The 19,475-nt window shown below is 42.9% G+C and overlaps 1 protein-coding gene across 3 annotated transcripts; it reads left to right on the top strand.

Annotated features, from left to right (window-relative positions):
* Window positions 1–1,166: 1,166 nt before the first annotated feature.
* fam49al (family with sequence similarity 49 member A, like) lies at window positions 1,167–15,592 on the top strand. Of its 3 annotated transcripts, XM_070921595.1 has the most exons (11): window positions 1,167–1,194; window positions 4,652–4,731; window positions 7,930–8,051; window positions 9,257–9,362; window positions 12,226–12,362; window positions 12,490–12,567; window positions 12,841–12,957; window positions 13,915–13,994; window positions 14,392–14,518; window positions 15,367–15,437; window positions 15,529–15,592. In XM_070921595.1, the coding sequence occupies exons 2-11, from the start codon at window positions 4,659–4,661 to the stop codon at window positions 15,590–15,592; spliced, it is 975 nt and encodes a 324-aa protein (XP_070777696.1). In that variant the 5' UTR covers window positions 1,167–1,194; window positions 4,652–4,658. The 3 variants fall into 3 exon arrangements, with proteins under 3 accessions (XP_070777696.1, XP_070777697.1, XP_070777698.1); XM_070921596.1 differs by lacking the exons at window positions 1,167–1,194; window positions 4,652–4,731 and adding an exon at window positions 3,720–3,789; XM_070921597.1 differs by lacking the exons at window positions 1,167–1,194; window positions 4,652–4,731; window positions 13,915–13,994; window positions 14,392–14,518 and adding an exon at window positions 3,720–3,789.
* Window positions 15,593–19,475: the final 3,883 nt, after the last annotated feature.

Consider the following 19,475-nt stretch of genomic DNA (forward strand, 5'->3'; position numbering starts at 1 on the left):
GAGAAAGGGATGGTATTATTGGTGAGTTAATAGAGGTTTGACTACAAAGACGGGCAGCGCTGTTTCTGCGCTCAGTAAATCCACACTGACGCAGCTCCTGCTCTGTAACAGGAGGAATCTTTCAGTGAGAGCTGAAAGGAATCCGGGGGGCCTCGCGCTGCTCTGCCAGGCTCCCGGTCTGGACCAGGTTTGCTTTTCAGCCGCCATGTGGGAGCCGAGCCGTGTCTTTATTAAGACTCGAGGAGCCCCCTCGGTTTGGTTTCTCTAGCCGGACTACAGATGAGAGCTGTGTGCTGTGCAGTTGCATAAGAGAAGCACTTTGCTCCACTTTCACGCTGGCTGACTGCAAACATTGTGTGTGTTTGCGTGTAAGTGAAACTGCAACCAGTGGCCCCCAAACACACTTCCTAATTCAGAGAATGCCATGGCTCAATGTGCCTGCGACACATCCGATGGCCTTCATGTAATGCACATTAAGGGCGCCTGTTTAAAAAGGATTTTGCGCAGCCCGATCGCCATTCCCATTGTGCCACTTAGATTTGTTTGCACCTAAGGGCCCCCAGTGAGACTGAATGGCACAATGACAGAGATGGGCCGCGACAAGACAAGGCCAGGGGAGCCGGGAGAGTGCTGTAGAGTGGTGAAATAGAGAAGTGAGGCAGAGAGGAGAGCTGGCGGGGATATTTTTGAGGAACCCATTCTGACGTCAGAAAACGAAAAGAGAGAAGGAGTTTTCTCTGTGTGCGTATGAATTGAAAAGATAGACATCAGGGTGGTACAGCCAAAGGAAAAAAACACAGAAATGTGCATAACATGAACATATCTTTTATCGGTTTCTATCCTCTGCTGCAAGCAGCTTAAAAGAAAAAGAAAACAAAGAGCGGCATCTAGCACACAGACAAAATAGAGAAAACCACAAGCCTTTAAATAGATGGCTGAAAAAGAGAAGTGTGAAGTGGACAGAGATACACAGAGAGAGACAGCGGGAGAAAAGGCAAGAGCAGAAGTTGACATCAGTCGCTAAGAAAAGCAGAGTGGCAACCAGTGCCGCCGTGGGACTGCAGTCATCGTTCTGAGCTGCGCTAACCTGGGATTTTACTCACAGCCAGGGTTTCACAAAGACCGGAGGAAGGCAGGGCGGAGGAGAGGAAGAAACTGAGGGAAGAGGCGAATCACTTGTTGGAAAACAAGGGGGTAAGGAGAGAGAGGTTGTGGATAGTTTGTTGATTTCATGGTTTCTTAAGGCTTGGTGATTATTTATGTTTACCATATGAGTCCTGCAATTAATTTAAAGACTGATGGCTGTTGAAGTAGTAAAGATTGATGCATCAGATCACTGTTGTAAGCAACTGACCCGGTGTGTGAGCAAGCTTTTTTTTTTTCCCTCCACATCTTCTGCTGAGACGAGCACACGATATTACCAGGCCAACAGTATCCTGGCAACCATCAGCCGAGCGCTGCTCTCAGGATGGACTACATGCTGCTCCAGACTCGGTGTATGTGTGTTAAGGTTTGTGTGTGTGTGTGGCTGGTGTGCACACAAACACACACTCACCTATTCACATGTCAGAAAGCTTTCATTGCTTCATATGAGGCTCCGATCTGAAATCTAAGCTCCACTTCGCCTTTGCGATCACCTTGTCAGGCTGAAGATATGAATCTGTTATTCATGTATTCATCACGGTGTGTCTTGGAGCAGGTGGTCTAAAAGTCGTGAGGAGACGGGGGTGCGTTTTTACACGTTTGGGATGATGCTCACAGGTTACAGCGGTGACTCAGCACATAGCTCTCTTTCCTCAGCCTCCCACTAGATTGTGTAGATGGAGTAAACACATAATACAGTAGACACAGTACTGAAAGAGAAAGAGAAACGGCTGCTTTGGAGAATGTCAGCAAGCTGTCTCAGCGACTGGACAGTGTGTAACTCCATCCCCTCTCTATCTGTACCTCGGTGCTGCATTGCAACACCCGTTCTTGCTGATTAACAGCGAAAAAGGCCGGGCGTTTTTTTTTTGCAGGACGGTGGCATCTCATAAACATGCTAATGCTGGCCATAAATCAGTCTTGCAGAGGGGAAACTGATAGGCCTCCGCTGTGTGCTAACATAGCACATAAACACGGAGGGTACGGCAGAGGAAGTGAAACTTGGCAGCTGCTTACCTTCTGCTACCGAATTCCCTCTATGATCGAGGCTTTCATACTCGCACAGTTGAGAGTCATTCTTGAATATTGGATTCCACTTCGTTTCTGTTTATTGTTTTTAATGCGATAGACGCATTAAGTCCCCATGTGTCCTCTCAATCCTCTCCCGCTTTGATCCCTTAACATCCATTTTCCTTAAATGTCCTCTTCAAGTAGCTTTGAGTTTGTTAAAATCATACTATTCCACACTGTCTGACAATATCATATATATATTCTGTATCAGCTGGTTCCAGCTCTTTATTGAAGCTGTATGATGTTTACAATGAGTGAAATATTCAAACCCTGGAACCTTCATATTATTTATATAAGACCCAGGTTTAAAAATCCCGGAATTAGGATCTCCACTACTTTAAAATAAAGTTCTGTGGGTTTGATCTAAGGGTGGGAGGTTCGATAACTAAGTATCGATACTACTGATAGTCTACTACTTTAGTCCTGTTTTGAGTATAGATACTAGCATCAATAGGATCGATAACACAAAATTGATCCGTCACATGTTAGATCTTATTCTGGGCAGGAGTGCTCCTCTTAATGCTCCACTCGCACTACTTGTTGTGTGCATATATGAATTGATCACCTGGTTAGTTCAGAGAATTCACACACAATCTTTTGCCACAATATCACAATCATTTAAATACTGCTTCATGCTTGTGATTAAGTCATTAGAGCATAGGGAAAAGAAATGCTTAATGTCACAGTACATGGCTCTCCCCTACGTACATGATAGAACATAAGCTGTTTTAGATTTTTAATCGGTGACTCTGGCCCTGGTGACACTTGGTATCGGATCAAAACCAAATTGTGTGGCATGGCCCAGCCCTTATTTCGAACAATATTTGGTGTCTGGCCCGGCTGCGATTGAAGAGCTTGAAACCAGGGACCACTGTCATGGTCTTAAATTGTGAAACACCTGACATATGTTGTTTTGTCTGGTGCTGTATATGAACATACAAGCATGCAGACCTGTATATCTTGCCTGCCTGACTTACAGTATAATCTGATAAAGCTTGCATCATTGGTTTCATAAAGCGCTGGCATCTGGCCTTTGGGTATGAAGTATAAAGAGCTCGTCATAAAGTATCTATAGACTGCTGTACATGAAGAGCATTAGGAGAAAGTAGCCTGTACACAGCAGGCTTTTATTAGGTTACTATAGTAATGTAAATGGATTAAAACCACTGCTCAGCTCTAGTGACTCCCAATGAGTGAGCTAAATGATTCACTGCTGGATCTAGGCCCCCCTCTAATCGAATACAGCATACGCTGTGTATGGGATGCAAACTGTGATCAGTGTCATTTATAACTGCTACGTCTGACTCTGGACATATTGCTTAGACAGAAGGATGGAGGAGGAGAGGAAGACGGGGTAATTACAAAAGTGCAGATGGGTAAAAAAAATAATAAAACAGCCACAACCTGCTGTGTTCTCCATGTGCATGTTGTGTGTTTTCATGCGGGTTGCCAGGTCCTGCGTACTGTATGCATTTTGTTGTTTCCTCCCGTCCAGGTCGCCAGCCATGGGGAACCTCATTAAGGTCCTTGGCAAGGATTTAGAGAACTGTCCACATTTTTTCCTGGACTTTGAAAGTAAGTGAGCGCCGGGGTGTGTGCACGTGTCTGTGTGCTTGAAATGTGAGAGCACGTGTGTGCAGCAGAGGTGTTTAGTGGGAGGCCGCTGGGTGGGGTCAGGGGAGGTATATTTGGATGTGAGCCGCTGAGTTGTTGATGGTGTGATGGAGTGTTGTTGTGGGTGTGGTTTGTCATTATCAGACGCTCTCTAGTCCCACTCTCAGTGCTTCCTGATGCTAAAAGCTGTTCTGTCCAATGATGGTATAAATATATGGTGCGTAGGTATACATAAAAAGGTGCGTAGGTAATTACAGTGAGGCAAACGAGCATCAGTATGAATCGTTTTGATTGTTGTTACATTTTCAGAGAAGAGTTCCACTGATTTCTATAAATATTCTGACTTTTATACAGTTTATGAACAAATTTATAAATACATTTTATACAGATTTTGCTGAGTTCCTACTGAAACAAATATAATCCCATATAATATAAGATCTTTTGCAGAAAATGAGGAATTATTATATTTATCATTTTTATACAGAATTCTGCAAATGAAAATGAGATTTTAATTGGACTTTCTCTCCTGTATGTCCCATTCACACACAAGGATTGCCATCACCAGTGCCACCAAATCAATGGCTTCTTAAACTATAAATAATAATACCATAGGAGTGGGATTAAAGAAGCTCTGTGTCCATGTTGCCATGCTTCACCCAGGACATACTTCCACCATGCCATTCCAACAGCCCCCTCTCATCCAGTCCTCCACCCCAACACCTTCACCTCTCACACACCACACACATACAACTCACACACACGCGCACAACCCCGACACCCATCCCCTCATCACCCACAGACTTCTCCCCTCTCTCTGTTCCAGGGGGCTCATGGGAAACCTCCTGAAAGTGCTGGCTTGCGCCGAACTTGAGCATGGCCCAATAGTTTTCCTTGACTTTGAACGTGAGACCATCCGCTTCTTATTGTTTTGAGTTATCCCTTTCTCTTTGTTGCCTTTGCTTTGTTTTCCTCATTCCACCGATCTTAGCTGACCATTGAGTCACCGTCTTTATTTACCCCTTTCCCCCTCCTCAGCTCCTCTCCTCCCAACAGTTTCTTTATCTTTTTGATTTCTGCTCCGGGGACTGGCATTTCACAGTCATTTGGCTTCTTTCTAAAGGGTTCTTATTCACACGCGCCACATCTTATTAGACGCAGACAGATGCACAATGGCATGGTGACGCTGTAGCAAAATGACAACAACAATGCTTTGATCCGGCTCCTAAGTTACAAGAAAACAAGGAGAAATAAACAGTGAATGCCAGTCCTGTGTGGGTTTCTGTTGCTCAGGGATGACGATGGCGAACAAAAAGTCTATCGTCATCCCTCCACCTACTCATCTCCTCATCCCCTATTGTTTGACCTATTGTATGTCTGACCTATCTGTATGTTTGTGTGAGTGTGTGCACGAAATAGTGTGTGTGTACGAGAGTGAGAGTGATAAAGAAAAACTGAAAGAGAGAAAGATTGTGAAAGAGGTTGGTAAATAAAACCGCCTCTGTCGCTCCTTTTCTCGTTTTCCCAGTCAGTGAATTCTGAGCTTGACGGTGTGAAAATGTCCATCTTAACCAGTCATTTCACTTTACCTCTAAGTGTTAAAATCTTCTGTGGTTTTCACAAACAAATAAAACATTTTGCCAGAATGGTTAACAAGAGTCTACACAGCCATGTTAGCAGCTCTGTGAGGCTGTGCGTGTTGAGCTAAATGCTAACGCCAGCATGCTAACATGTGCCCAATGACAGAGCTAACATGCTGATGTTTAGCAGATTATACTGCAATGTTTACCGTGTTCACCATTTTGCTTGCTAACATTTGCCAATTAGCAGTAAACACATGCCAGTGTGGGTTTCTGTTGCTAAAAACCCAAAACAAAATGTTTCTCAAATGGTTGAATCATTTCATTCCCTTGAAACTAAAGATTTTCCATTTTCTTCGTTCTTTCACGATATTTTTACTGCATAGAAAATTATACTACTGAAGATTTTAAGACTGATTCTGATTATGAGCTTAAACTAACTGTTAAGATGGAGATATTTTGCAGTGTCTCCCATCATATTCTGCCCCTCCTCAACCACTTTGCCCCTTTAACAGCTGGCTTCCTCCTCCTCCTCCTCCTCCTTTACTTTACAAACCACCCCTGTGCCATCTGTGAGCTCTCCTTCTCAACCCAGAGGCACAGTCACCTCTGTCACACAGCTCAAAGTTTGGTTTAAACTTCATACTGAGCTCTCATGGAGCTATTTATGTCTGAATGCTAATCATCACACCATGTTGAAGCCTTTTGTAGGATCAGGAGCAAATCTGAAATTACAATTTACAAAAATATGCATCATTTCTCAATTAAAGTCTCACACATGAAAACAGGATGCTAGGAATGATCTGTTTGTCACCATGTCCAGCAACACAATTACATCTTCACATGCTAAATTAAAGCCACCCAAATTGCTTTTTTACTTAACTTAAATTTTCCTTTTGAAACTACAGACAGAAGTCATAAAGACTGGAAGCAGGGGGAAACATCTAGCCTGGCTCTGTCCAACGGTAACAAAATCCCTGCAAGAACTTCAAGAAATAGTCCAGCACTTTAGCCCCATTAAAACTTTCAGGCACGATAAGTGGAGACAAAACCTTTGGACAGAGCCAGGCTAGCTGTTTATTTAGCATATAGGTATTGTTGTAGTGTTATTGATCTTCTAATCTAACTCTGAAGGAAAGCAAACTACTCCATTAATGCTATGAGCATATGCTATGCTCATTTAATTATTACTGTACCTAGTAAACAAAATATGTTGTTGTTTACCAGAGAAATGCAGGAGACCATTAGTTAGAAGTCATTACTAAAATAGCGATGCTTGCTGTGCTTATTATGGCAGCCAGTGTGCACGTAGGATAGCAAATATCCCATGCTTAGTATTTCTCTGCAGGGAGGCAATGCCTCAGGGTGCAAAAAATAATCAGCGGTGCTACCGCATGTAGAGTGCTGCCTGGGCACATTCCCACTCTCACTTTATACCTGAGTCACACACTGAGACGGATAGCTCCAAGTAAAGGAAACCAAACACAATGATGACTCAAGAGGACGCATCCTAAATTGTGTCCCACAAACACTTAATCCCTCCTGTATGCATGCAGCACGCCACATGGGCAAACAAAGCAGAATTGTGACTGGGAGGTGCCCTGCGGCAAAAACACTGAGTTTACAGTATATGTGTCGCTTGGTGTGTGTGTGTGCGAAACAGAGAAAGAGAAAGAGTGAGCATGCCCAGAGGTTGTCCTCCCTGCTGCTTGTTTGTTTTAACATTTCTCACAATTAAACCTCAAGGGCAAAACGAATGTCTCTACCCGATCATAGACGTGGAGGGGGAAATAGAAAGTGAGAAAAAGATGGATAAGACCATTGCATCAATCTGATGGGACAATTACAACAATTATAACTATCCAGGCCTGTATAAATCTCCATTGAATGAACAGTTGAAATGACTGCAGTTCAGGAGTCAGACACATTGTCCAAGCACTTTTACGACACCTGAAAACCATCAAAATGTTAAACTATCAGTTGTGACATCCTCATCCAAATGGCTCCCTGAAGTGAAACTGACTTGTCATCTTCTGGTCTTCACTGGGTGACCACACGCACTGAAATCAAACCTCACTGTGTGACAGAGCGTGGCCTCAGCTCTCTTGTTATAAGTCTATGGTGGGCCAATTGGATTATCCATTTGCTGGCCAGATTTTGATGTATACGACCACTAACACGATGAAATGCAGTAATTTTCACTTGGAGGGACATTTCGCTTTTATTGCAGTCATGTAGCGAGTAATTAGTTACGTCAGGCTTTTATCTGGCCTTCTAGGATATCATCTTTTCAGCTCTTCCTTCATAGCTAACCTCCTTCTCTCTTCAAATCTTCTCTCCTTTCCCCTCTCATTTTCTTCACTCTCCACCCTCCCGTCCATCTTTCCTTCCACCACCACCCCCCCCTCAATATTTTCATCACTACCCGTACCTTACATCACACTTTCACTTCCTACTCCCTCTCCTTCCCCCTCTCTTCCTCTTTTCCCCTTTCCTTTGCTTTCCTTCCTTCCTCCCCTCCCAGATGCCCAGCCCACAGAGGCAGAGACAGCCGTGTGGAACCAGGTCAGCGCTGTGCTGGAGGAGGCTCATGGGATCCTAGCCGAGCTGCAGTCCTATAATGGCGCGGGCCAGGAGATACGAGAAGTGAGCACGAAGCAGTCAATAAACAGTCGAGCCACATTTAAAGCGTGGAAATAAATAACACTCATGTGAGATTCACATGGCATGCCAGGGTGACATTCTGACATGTAGTGTACCATGCAGCGTGCACTTAATATAGGCAGAGACAGAAATGTGTGAAAGTATTTTTTTCAAACAAACATTTCATGCAATATGTTGTTTTTGGTGGCAATGTTATGGTAGAGGCAGAAATACCATCCGTTAGAAAGCTGGTATGCTGGTCTTGATGAACGCCAGCTTTAGTGTGTTCAGGCTCAGCTTTTGCTCAGCACACCAGTCCCCTCTGCAGCGTGAACGATTGCTGCTGATTAGCTCAGCTGTTGGCGTTGCTCTACTTGTGAGCAAAATAGTGCTGAATCGTTTCCTCTCCTTGCTTCCTAACCTTAAGCATTTCTTAAGAACAGACACTTCGGCAGACTCTTCCACTTAACTATACTTCACTAAGCTTCATCATTTATTTCTTTGAACATGAGCACCTGCAGAGGAGTTCTGAAGTCAGTGTTAAACCTTAGCTGCGGTAGGATGTGACATTTAGGGATCTTTTATGTTTCTTAATCCCACCAGGAAGAGAAATTCATTAAGATGGGAACTGTGGTTTATCTTGGGTAAATCCTGCATACACTCTCCTGCTGCTGTAAATAGTCCCCAACAAATGCACTCCTGTTTGAGTAACATTTGTGGAACTGCAGTGCCCAGCTGTTTCAGGAAATTAGTGAGCCTTTTTTAAAAATGAAAATCCATTTTCTGAAATGTACATCTTCAATAGGAACATATGGGCTGAGTGCCGCAGAAGTGGGAAAGTTGGGAGTATTAAGAGACATTGTTGATTTTAGTCTATTTATAGGAGCAGCCTTATCCTTTAAGAACTCTGTCTAACACTTTTTTTTTTTACAATAACCAAATTATGATGTGATATGGATATTGTGTGTCATGTCAATAAAACTAAATTAGGTTTTGCTGGTAAATGGCATTTGATACGGAGTTGTTTCATATCTCAATTTTGCTGAACTTAAATCACTAGTATGGAAGTACTATCAAAGCTGAAAGTGAAAATGTTTTACCAAAGTGAAACATTGCTTTAAGGAGGAGAAGACAGAAGAGATGGGGAGCTTTTTAAATCATTTTTGGAAAGTAACATCTGTGCTTCTGCCTGTGTTCTTTGCCCGCAGGCCATCCAGAACCCAGGCGACCTGGCTCTCCAGGAGAAAGCCTGGAACGCAGTCTGCCCCCTGGTGGCCAAACTCAAGCGGTTCTACGAGTTTTCCCTCCGACTGGGTGAGCACGACTGTTACATACAGTCTATAGAGTCACTTCAGGTGATGTAACACGCTCTCCGGTGGCCATGTTGGAGGTCCAATAGGATCTAGCTAACCTGGATCTAAGTTTAGAAAGAGTATTTGTTGTCAGTTATCAAAGAAGCACCACCGTGACTATGCCTGCCAAGAGGTGCACAACTTCACCTTAGTAGGTGAAAGCGTTGTATGGGTATGGAGACAGAGGAAGGTTGCAAGAAATGTAACAGCGGTAGAAGATGAGGTGAAGGGAAAGAGGAGCATCCCTCACATTCATGTCTCTTCGCTACTTGCAGTCTGACAAAGCTTTAAGATCTTTCTTTGGTCTGGAAATATGTGTGAAATGTCGCTTTGTCTTTTTGACAGCTAGCTATGCAACAGTTGCAGTTAGTTGTGAGACATGTGACGTGTATTGCATGTGACAGACAGTTACTGTGTAAAAAGACAGACATTTTAACCGCAACACAGTGGACACATTGTGTATGTGTCATTGAACAGGGAGAGGCTCACCTTGTACTGTCAGTGCTGCCTCACTGCTCCACTCCATGTTGCCACGTACCACCATCGTTTTTTATTTTATATGCAATTTCAGTCCGGCAGCATTCCTTAACACACACTCACCCACCACACACACACACACACACACACACACACACACACACACACACACACACACACACACACACACACACACACACACTATGATGTCCTCTCAGCCATCTTTGCAGCATCCTGACCTACCAGCCAGGCAGCCGTTGCTACGGAAACAGTGGTACATGGTTGTCCAGCACGGAGAGAGACTGGTGGTGGTGGGGGGGGGAGTATGAGCAGAGGAATAAAGTCGGCTGCCGCCTCTGCTCTGCCTTCCAATAATACTTCGATCTCATGGACATTGTGTTCTCAGCTTACCATAGACAGAGGGCTAACTAATAATTAATGATAATGTACCAGCGCTAATGTATCCATGAGATACAGTGCAACAGATATCTTGTAGACATCGCCTTCCTGCCCTCATGGAGAGAAAGGGATCAAATCTTAATGACTGGGAGAGTACAGACTAAACGATCCACATAGCTCCACTTATGAGCCCCTTTTTCTTGTTATGTATTTGATCAAAGGGGCAATAAGAGGTTAAGAGGTCCCATGTACAGTAAACAAGCAGCTGCAGTGTTTCTCTATCCAATCTGTCAGTACATACCCTCAGGAATCAGTGCTCAGGATAGGGACCATGTGCTCCGTGCTAACAGCAGGGGGTTTCTGCCTGGGCCCTTTAGATGAAACACTTCAGTGCTGTATTTATAGAAGGCCCTTATGCATTTTTAATGCAGAGGAAGGGATGGGGCCCCCGGAGACTTTGCTTCTGAGGCATTACTACCACATACAGCCTCCAAGGTCCAGCTCTGCTGTCTGATTTGTTAGAGGCAGCAAAGCAATGAAAAGGCTTTGGTTCAACAGCATATGTGACACAGAGGATATGTATGGTCAGTGATACAGTGTCCACAAGGATGCTCAGGCAGTATTATCCGCCGCAGTGTGGTCTTGTAGAGTGGAATTTATTGTTAATGCCTATGTGTCATAGAGGGCAAAAAGAGAGCTGTTGAACTGCTGAACCTTAGAAAAGGTCAAAATTACTCACCATGCCCGGCCCAGTGTGTCAGAAAAAGAGTGTACTGCCATGCTGGCGGCTCTGTGACGCTGGACATTGCTCTAAATAATATGTGAGAGAGTGAGGTTGATTAAGAGAGAGGAAAAGAAAGAGAGAAAGACTGTTTTTTTGTTCCCGGTCAGTGAATCCTGCACTGTGCAAATGTCCATCTCAACAAGTAATTTCATGTTCTACTCAGAATTAAAGTCCTCTCTAGTTTTTGCAATAAGTTGAACATTTGAAGACTGAGAGTCTACAGGCATGCTAGTGTCTTGGTGAGGCTGTACTAAGGCACCGCAGTGCTAATGTTAGCATGCTAACGTGCTTACAATGATATATCTAGCATGTTTAGCCGGTAAAATGTTTACCATGTCCACCATCTTACTTACTCAGTGTTGCATTGTGGGTAATGTAGGCGCCAGGTTACAATGCTAGGTTTTAACCACACAGTCTGGTTTGAACGTGGAAGAAGATTGTGTGGAATTGCATCAATACTGTCCATCGTGAGTTTGACTGTTATAGGAGTACAATGCTAAATCAGTGGTCTACTGTTTAAAGGATCACCAAAATCAAAATAGGATTATCCTGAGGGGAACATAAATGTTTAATATAAATACATTTCATAGCAATCCATGAAGTTGTTGCGATATTTCAGTCTGGACCAAAGTGGTGGACTGACCGACCGATCGAGAGACCAACATTGGCATCCCTAGAACCGTGCTAAAAATATTAAAAGGAAAAAACTCTAACAGACATGTTGTTCCAAAGCCTGAGGGCTCTAATGGTAAATCTCCGGTCACATTGAATGTTAAATCCCAGAAGGTTTGAGGACCTGAACCCTGCTCTCAGAGGGGATCCAAAGGTCTGTTATACTGCCAGAGGCCAGAGGCCAGAGGCCAAAGCGCTGGGTCCATTTCTAAAAGCCCAACAGCTATCCAGTGATATCCAGCGAGGAGGTGACACAACTGGAGTGAAGTGATTTCATCTATTTGAACCATTTTAAATCCTGCCGCTGCTGCAATCTGTTGTTTATATCTTGAGACATGACCGAGAAGTCAGATCCAGGCTGCCAGATTAGAGAGAATTACAGCAGTCTGGACACGAGGCGATAAAAGCCTGTGCAGCTGCAGCAGCAGCAGCAGTGTGACATGCAGATTGCAGCTTGTGCACATACATTTCTGACATCCAAGTATGTTTGCAGAGAACGCCTTGCGCAGCCTGCTGGAGGCGCTGACCAGCCCGCCGTACGCTCCCATGCAGCACCTGGAGAGGGAGCAGGCCCTGGCCAAACAGTTTGCTGAGATCCTTCATTTCACGCTCAGCTTCGATGAACTAAAGGTAAAAGCGATCATTCTTGATCTAATTACAGCCCACAGAGACTGACCTTTACTGTACTGAAAAGTCAATGTCCTCCTTGAATTGTCTTTTGGTAACGTAAATCACCTCTTCTCCTCTCACCACGCAGATGACAAATCCAGCCATTCAGAATGACTTCAGCTACTACAGGAGGACTATAAGCAGGAACAGGCTGAACAACCAGCAGGTGAGGCCTTGGAGACATGACCTGTGCTCAGGCTGCTTATGTCACGTACACGATCAAATGTTCAGCTTCAGCAGTACTTGGCTTCACTTTCTCTCTTTAATCATTAATGACTGAAGTGCAGGTGTTCCTTTCCTCATAACAACACAAAGAGATGTAGTAACACCACTACAGAGCTAGGATTGGCTTCATCATTACTGGACGACATGATTATTGGACAGGGTGCGGTCGATGATTAATGCTTTTTAAAGAGATCCGTTTTGTATTGGCACACAGCTGGAAGCGGAGAACGAGGTTAACAACGAGATGGCCAATCGGATGTCCCTGTTCTACGCCGAAGCAACACCAATGCTGAAGACTCTGAGTAACGCCACCACCAAGTTTGTTTCAGAGGTAGATTTAACTGAGCTGGAGGCCAGATTTAACTCTCATCTCAGTTTTAGTTATTGTCACTGAAAGCAAGCATCAAGCGAAAGTCACATGAAGTTGATTTAAAGGCATCCAAAGGTAAATCAAGGGAGCGTTCAGGGCGGTTTTACCTCTTGGATGGCGGTCAAGAGACCTGAAGTCAGTGGCTTAGAAAAGTATTCAGATCATTTACTTAAGTAGCAATACCACACTGTAGAATACACTGTAGAAGTATAAAGTATAGCATGAAATGAAAATACTCCAGTAAAGTACCACACGTACCTTACATTTGTACCTCAGTTCAAAATCAAAATCAAACCTGGGAGAGTTTATGCTTCACAGGCCATTTCTGAAATCCGTGTAACGAGGCAAAGACACTGTTGCTAAATCAAACATGAATCGGGGACTGACCAATAACTACATGACTCTACTGATCACCCTACCTACACTTGTTTACTCCTCTGCTACACAGTTGGGGTCAATGTCAAGACGGCCTGTGCTAAATGAGCACCGACTACATGCAGACTGGAGCAAACAGAATACACAAGAGAATATACTGTAACGTGAGAAAAATGAACTGATCAAACTAAATAAATAACAACCAAATCACTATTTACTGTAACTATTTCAAATTTGTGTTTTTACACTGTAAAGAAAAATATATATATATATATATACTTTACTCCTCAGTGCTTCTTGACCGAACAGACATCTGAGAAATACTTTTGAGACCTATGCAAAATGTAGAGGATATGCTGGTCAATAATGCCCATTACAGTTATGTTGCTTTACTTTGTCGCCACCTTGTGGTAGAACATTTTGCCCAATCAGCACATAAACTACAGGGGGCATGTGCTCATAATTTCCAAACATTCAAATGAATTTTTAGGCAGCAAGGCTTTTTCTCTCTCTGTACCGATTCCTCTTTTTTCTGTCCTTCAGAATAAGACCTTGCCCATCGAGGACACCACAGACTGCCTGAGCACCATGGCCTGTGTGTGCCGTGTCATGCTGGAGACTCCGTGAGTACTTCCCACACTTTCCCTTCACTCCATCATCCCTTTCCTCGATCCATCTCCCCCTCTCCTTGTCGTTCTCTCCAAAGGTCAGAAGCCTCAATTTTAATTAACAGGCCCTTTCAAAGTGAACACAATGAGGCCTCCTCAAGTTTCAGCCACTAATTCAAAGGACTGAATGACACTAATTCATAGAGTGGATCATTCATAGAGTCCTTCATGCTGAAATTTTAAATCTTTGTGTCTTTATGTGAATAACAATCATCAGCAACTTGTCAGGACAATCACGAAGTGCTTCAAGTAACCTTGACTCAGTGTCCCATCCTGTTCTCTGGTCTGATTTATCAATTACATGAATGTTCTTTTGTTAAACTCCTCTCCTCCATAACTGTCTCTGTCCCAGGGAGTATCGCTGTCGGTTCACCAACACAGACACCATGCTGTTCTGCATGAGGGTGATGGTGGGAGTCATTATTCTCTATGACCACGTTCACCCAGTCGGGGCTTTTGCCAAGACCTCCAAAATCGATGTGAGTACACACAAATGATCAGACGAACATCTCTGTGAACACTGTTAAACACTTCCTTTAAATTTTCTATTGGATTACATTAGAAAGAGCACAACATTTCCAGTCCAAACTGGTTCTTTGTCAGGTGTACTTTTGTCCCCGATGACGTACCTTTCCTAATGAAATACAGTGGGCATTGTAAAGGGAGTGTTTAACGGTGTTGCAAGTCCTTGGGAGTCACAGTACACACAAATATGCACACAGGCTTATGCACACAAGTCAAAGTCAATGTAATATACCCGAGGGATCGATACAATGTTTTTTATGGGCTATAATAAAGCATGAATTAGTTCTAAACGGACTGTTTTCAGATACCTTGACAAGATTAAGATTTGATGGAACGAAAGGGAACGCTTCAAATTTTTATCAAATTCACTTTGTTGGGATAAAAATACTCAAAGATAGCCTATGGATAAATCTACATAAAATGCTGGCAATCCTGAGAATCAATCTAAAGACGACACCATCACTATAAGCCTTCATATTGATCCAACGGTCTAACCCAGTGGGCTTTTTCTTGTCAAATACAAACTGTACAAATCCTTTAAATCAAACAAAAATCAAAAATCCCTCTTTGGTTCAACTGCTCACATCCCATGTCCAATAACGCCGGGTCTTACCTTGAAAACACACGTGTTTGCTCATGTATGGTACATATTCAACGTTACACTGGTAGACGGGGTGTCTCACTTTTATAAATGTGTTTTTGAGTCAGCGTGTGGCTGCAGCAGCAGCAGCAGCAGGAGATGAGGTGGATCTGAGGCCGCTGACCTTTCTCTAACGCCCTGTGTTGTCTTTGTGCCGGGCAGATGAAGGGCTGCATCAAGGTGCTGAAAGAGCAACCGTCCAACAGCGTGGAGGGACTTCTGAACGCACTGAGGTGTGTATGAACGTGTGTGACAGATGAAGAGATGTACAGACACATGACGCACAAGGATTTCTCACAACATATCTCTCTTTGTCACCTTCAGGTACACGACACGGCATCTAAATGACGACAGCACCTCCAAACAAATCAGGGCCCTCCTGCAATGAGGAGGAGGAGGAGGAGGAGGAGGAGGAGGAGGAGGAGGAGAGCGGCAGAGAGAGGGAGGAAAGGAGGAGTGCACTTGAAGGAGGAGAAAAAAAGAGGAAGAGGAGGAAACAAACGCCAGTGGCTGATAAACCTGTTTGTTTACAACGAACAAAGAAAATCATCTCCAGGTTAAGAGAAACCGGATGATAAGAAGAGGAAAAATAATTATATATATTGTCAGCTGTCCATCATTCTGTCTCTCATTTTGTAAAGTAAGAAAAGAGAAAAAAAAAAGCCAGAAAAGAAAATATAGATATATATTAAAACAAGTGAAACACACGCCGCAGATGAAAAATAAGTAGGATTAAAGAGGAAGCTATATTGCAAAATTTAAGGTCAGAACCGAAGCAAACTGAAAATGTACAAAAAAACAAAGGGTTCATGTTCCAGCAGTAGTCTGACAAGTATTTTTGCACACACTTTGAAAAACAACGCCATCTCCTGTCCCCTGAAATCTGATCCCAGACTGACTCCTGGAGACTTCCACGTGCCCCCTCACACTCTCGGTCTAACCGGAGGGGGGTTTTAAGCTCTTGTAGGTGTAGCGGCCTGGCTGTGCTCCTTCAGCTGCACCGATCTCCACCTACAGGTGCTTTATGAGGCAATGTGATGGATCCACTCCGGAGATTTGCCTCTACCTGTTTCTGTTTCTTTTTCTGCATCGGTGCAGCTGAAGGAGAGGAGACAAGGACATGAGGAGTCTTTTGAGGAGGCCTCCATTTTCGCCCTGATTTACCCATCACCCTCATCCCTGTTCCCATCCGCCCATCCATTCATGGGATATGCGGTTTTTCCTTGGCACATAAAAAAAATTCCATCCATGTTGTGTGCGTGCCCTTACGCTGTATATGTTCCAGCACAAAACATCATGCGAGTTGTCTGGCTTTACTTGAACAATGTCGTTCACTCTCTCTCTCTCTCTCTCTTTGTCCATGGTGCTAACGTGGTTTAGATATCACAGTATTAGCTTGTTAGATATCATTGAAAAGAGGGAGTTCTCTAATATGTTAAACAGCAGATCTGCTTTCAGCTATTCCGTGATTTCACAAACAGGGAGAAATTAGATTTTACAGTAGGAAACCACAGCACACTTACTTCTTCACCCAGTGCCAAAGCTGATTGGTTTTTTGCTTTTATTACATCATCAAGCCTGGTTTGAGGAGGGGGATGAAATCTTAGTCCTGTAAAACATCACTGATCATCATTTTAAGTACATACCAGGATGAGAAACGGCCAAGACAACATGAAATGACAACATATAACGTAAAATTTACACATGCGCTTTTTGAAAAGGGAGAGATCTGAGTGTTCCAGTGTAAATATGTGAGGCTTTTCTCAACAGGCGTCTACGTGGTCAGCTAGGGCCCTCAAGGAAAAAAACACAAAGGAACACCGACATCTGCACACAACCAGAGTTCGTTCTTTCAGTACGAGGCTGTACTAAGTCATTGAATAAGTGGGAAATAAAAGTGAAAATAAAAAAAGATTCAAAAGGAGATTAAAAAGACGTGCTGTACTTTGGATGTCTATAGCCCTTAGTCTAATTTAATTTGATCTTATAATATATTTTCTATACAGGGGTATGTGCACAAGCATATTCTGTATAAATATATAGATGGCATGTTGTAAAAGTTCTGACAGAAATGTGTAAATAAGGTGTTTTTATTCATTTTTAATTGTTCAGTGACGCTGAAATTGGGTATGTGTTGTCTCTCAGAATTACCATGCGTTTGGCTTGGACCATCGGACTTACTGTAGTCATAGGTTTCAGAAATTCAGCTTCATTATGGCGAATGAACCAGAGGGGGAGGGGAGGGACACTAAGTGCTGGGTGGGGGGGTGGGGGGGGCTGTCCATTTGCTTGTTATTTTGTACATTTTGTGCAACAATAAACTTGTCATTTATTACATTCAACCACTGATGTCGAGTGTCTGTAGAGCGTCAGAGCTCCATCCATGACATTAATGTAGTCACTGAAGTTTATTACGAATGCAAAACTGATTCAACCTTTATGTTTACCATGAAATTAGCTGTAAGAACCCACTATGATATGCAACACCTTGTTTCAGTCACATGACCAGTGCTGCTGAATATGATATAACTGTATTTAGTTAACGAACACTTATTCAACATATACACACAGTGCCAGCACATTTTTAGAGAACAGGTTCACAGTTCAAGGCTTAAAAGATCCTTTCCTAAAATGTTTTCTATAGTTTATCTGAAGCTAACACAAGGCTCGAGTCTGACTTAGTCAAATCAAGTGGACATCCGCCGAACTTAGTCCTTTACTATGAAATTCCTTCATTCTGTCACTGTCTCTCCATTGCAGATATCCACTTGATTTGACTAACTCAGACTGATGAAACCTCATAATAGCTTCATAGCTAATAGAATAGATACACTTCTGAATACATTTTTGCACAGGATGAGGGCTGTTCATTTTCTTCCCCATCACTTCCATTGGAATCATATTAGGAAAGGATCTTTTAATGGCAAGTATGAAATCAACCATACATGTTTTGCAGGTGCTGGGTAACAATAAGCTGCACAAAGAAAATGAAAAAAGCTCGTTTCCAGCTCTTTAATTCTGAATGGAAAACGTTTCAGCCGCACATGGTCTTCCTCAGTATGAAGAGGAGGAATGATAAAAGCAAGCTAAACCCGTCTCAGTGTTCATATGGGCACCTGACTATTGATTTAAGACAGACTTGCAAAATTGTGAACTTACCCTTCATGTATTTATTGTGATTTTCAAAGATGACAGAAAACAATTAGGCTGTGAAGTTTTATAAATGAGGGCAATAGAGCCAGTCTGAATGAGTAGCTAAGTGTAAAAAAAAGTGGTGTCAACATGAATGTAAGAGGTCACGAGATGATTAATGAGGTAACAATCAAACAAACAAACAAGAACGAAATTCTACTAAACAAAATGATGCGTGTCTTACAAACTTTTCTTTGATTTTCACTTCTTTTCTTGCCATTTAAATACTAAAACTGGCTCAGATGAAACAATGTAAAGACGGAGAAGCAAAGCCCTTTGACTGAACTGCTAACTGTTCATACACATGCAACCTGTGATGGGGAGTCACATGCATGAAAAAAGGTCAGGAACCACAGGCGTAGAAAAAAACAAAACATAGAAAATATGTGCAAAAAATAGGATATATGGGATTTAGAATCTTTAAATATTTATCAGGTCACATGATATACATTATAGTGTTGTCTACAGCACTAATGTATCGTTGTTTAATGTGATTTGTGGCTTCCATCCTGCCTGAAACATGCACCTCATGAAATATTGCCCCATAACCTTTTATGGAAGGTTCGGACTGAAGGCTTCAGACAGACCGGTTAGTGTCACTTGTCATGTCAACCGTGTTCATCATAATTGGTGGTATTTATTCAGTTAGTGGCCAGTTCGTGGTACAGTGTGTTCTCCTATTTCAGGATGTACTTATCTATCTGACCACAAGGGGGCAGCAACAGATCAATTTATGAAAAACTGCACAACCAGCCAATTAAGATGAATACAGACGAGTAACCTGCTTTATTGTAGTAAACAGTGATGTTTGATAATTAAACAACTTTAAAACACCAGCTTTGGGGGTATCACTACCAGTCATGGTGGCTGTTATAAAGTAGGTTTTTAAAAGACAACTGAAGAATTAGCTTCAGGCACACAGTCCGGTCCGCTGTGAGGTCTGTGTGGCTCTACTGTCACTACAGTGTGAGTCCTGGAAGGTGTAAAGTAGGGCAGGGGGACACAGGAGAGCCTGTCAGGAGTTATATATGGAAAAGAGAGCAGCAGCAGGCAGATACAGTACCATCTTATAGAGCAAA

Source organism: Enoplosus armatus, chromosome 16 (assembly GCF_043641665.1).
Source record: "Enoplosus armatus isolate fEnoArm2 chromosome 16, fEnoArm2.hap1, whole genome shotgun sequence".
NCBI lineage: Eukaryota > Metazoa > Chordata > Actinopteri > Centrarchiformes > Enoplosidae > Enoplosus > Enoplosus armatus.

Coding starts and splice junctions, on each gene's coding strand:
- fam49al (XM_070921595.1), top strand. CDS start 4,659: ATGGGAAACCTCCTGAAAGTGCTGGCTTGCGCCGAACTTGAGCATGGC. Junction 8,052..9,256: donor CGGGCCAGGAGATACGAGAA/GTGAGCACGAAG, acceptor CTTTGCCCGCAG/GCCATCCAGAACCCAGGCGA. Junction 13,995..14,391: donor CGTGTCATGCTGGAGACTCC/GTGAGTACTTCC, acceptor TCTCTGTCCCAG/GGAGTATCGCTGTCGGTTCA.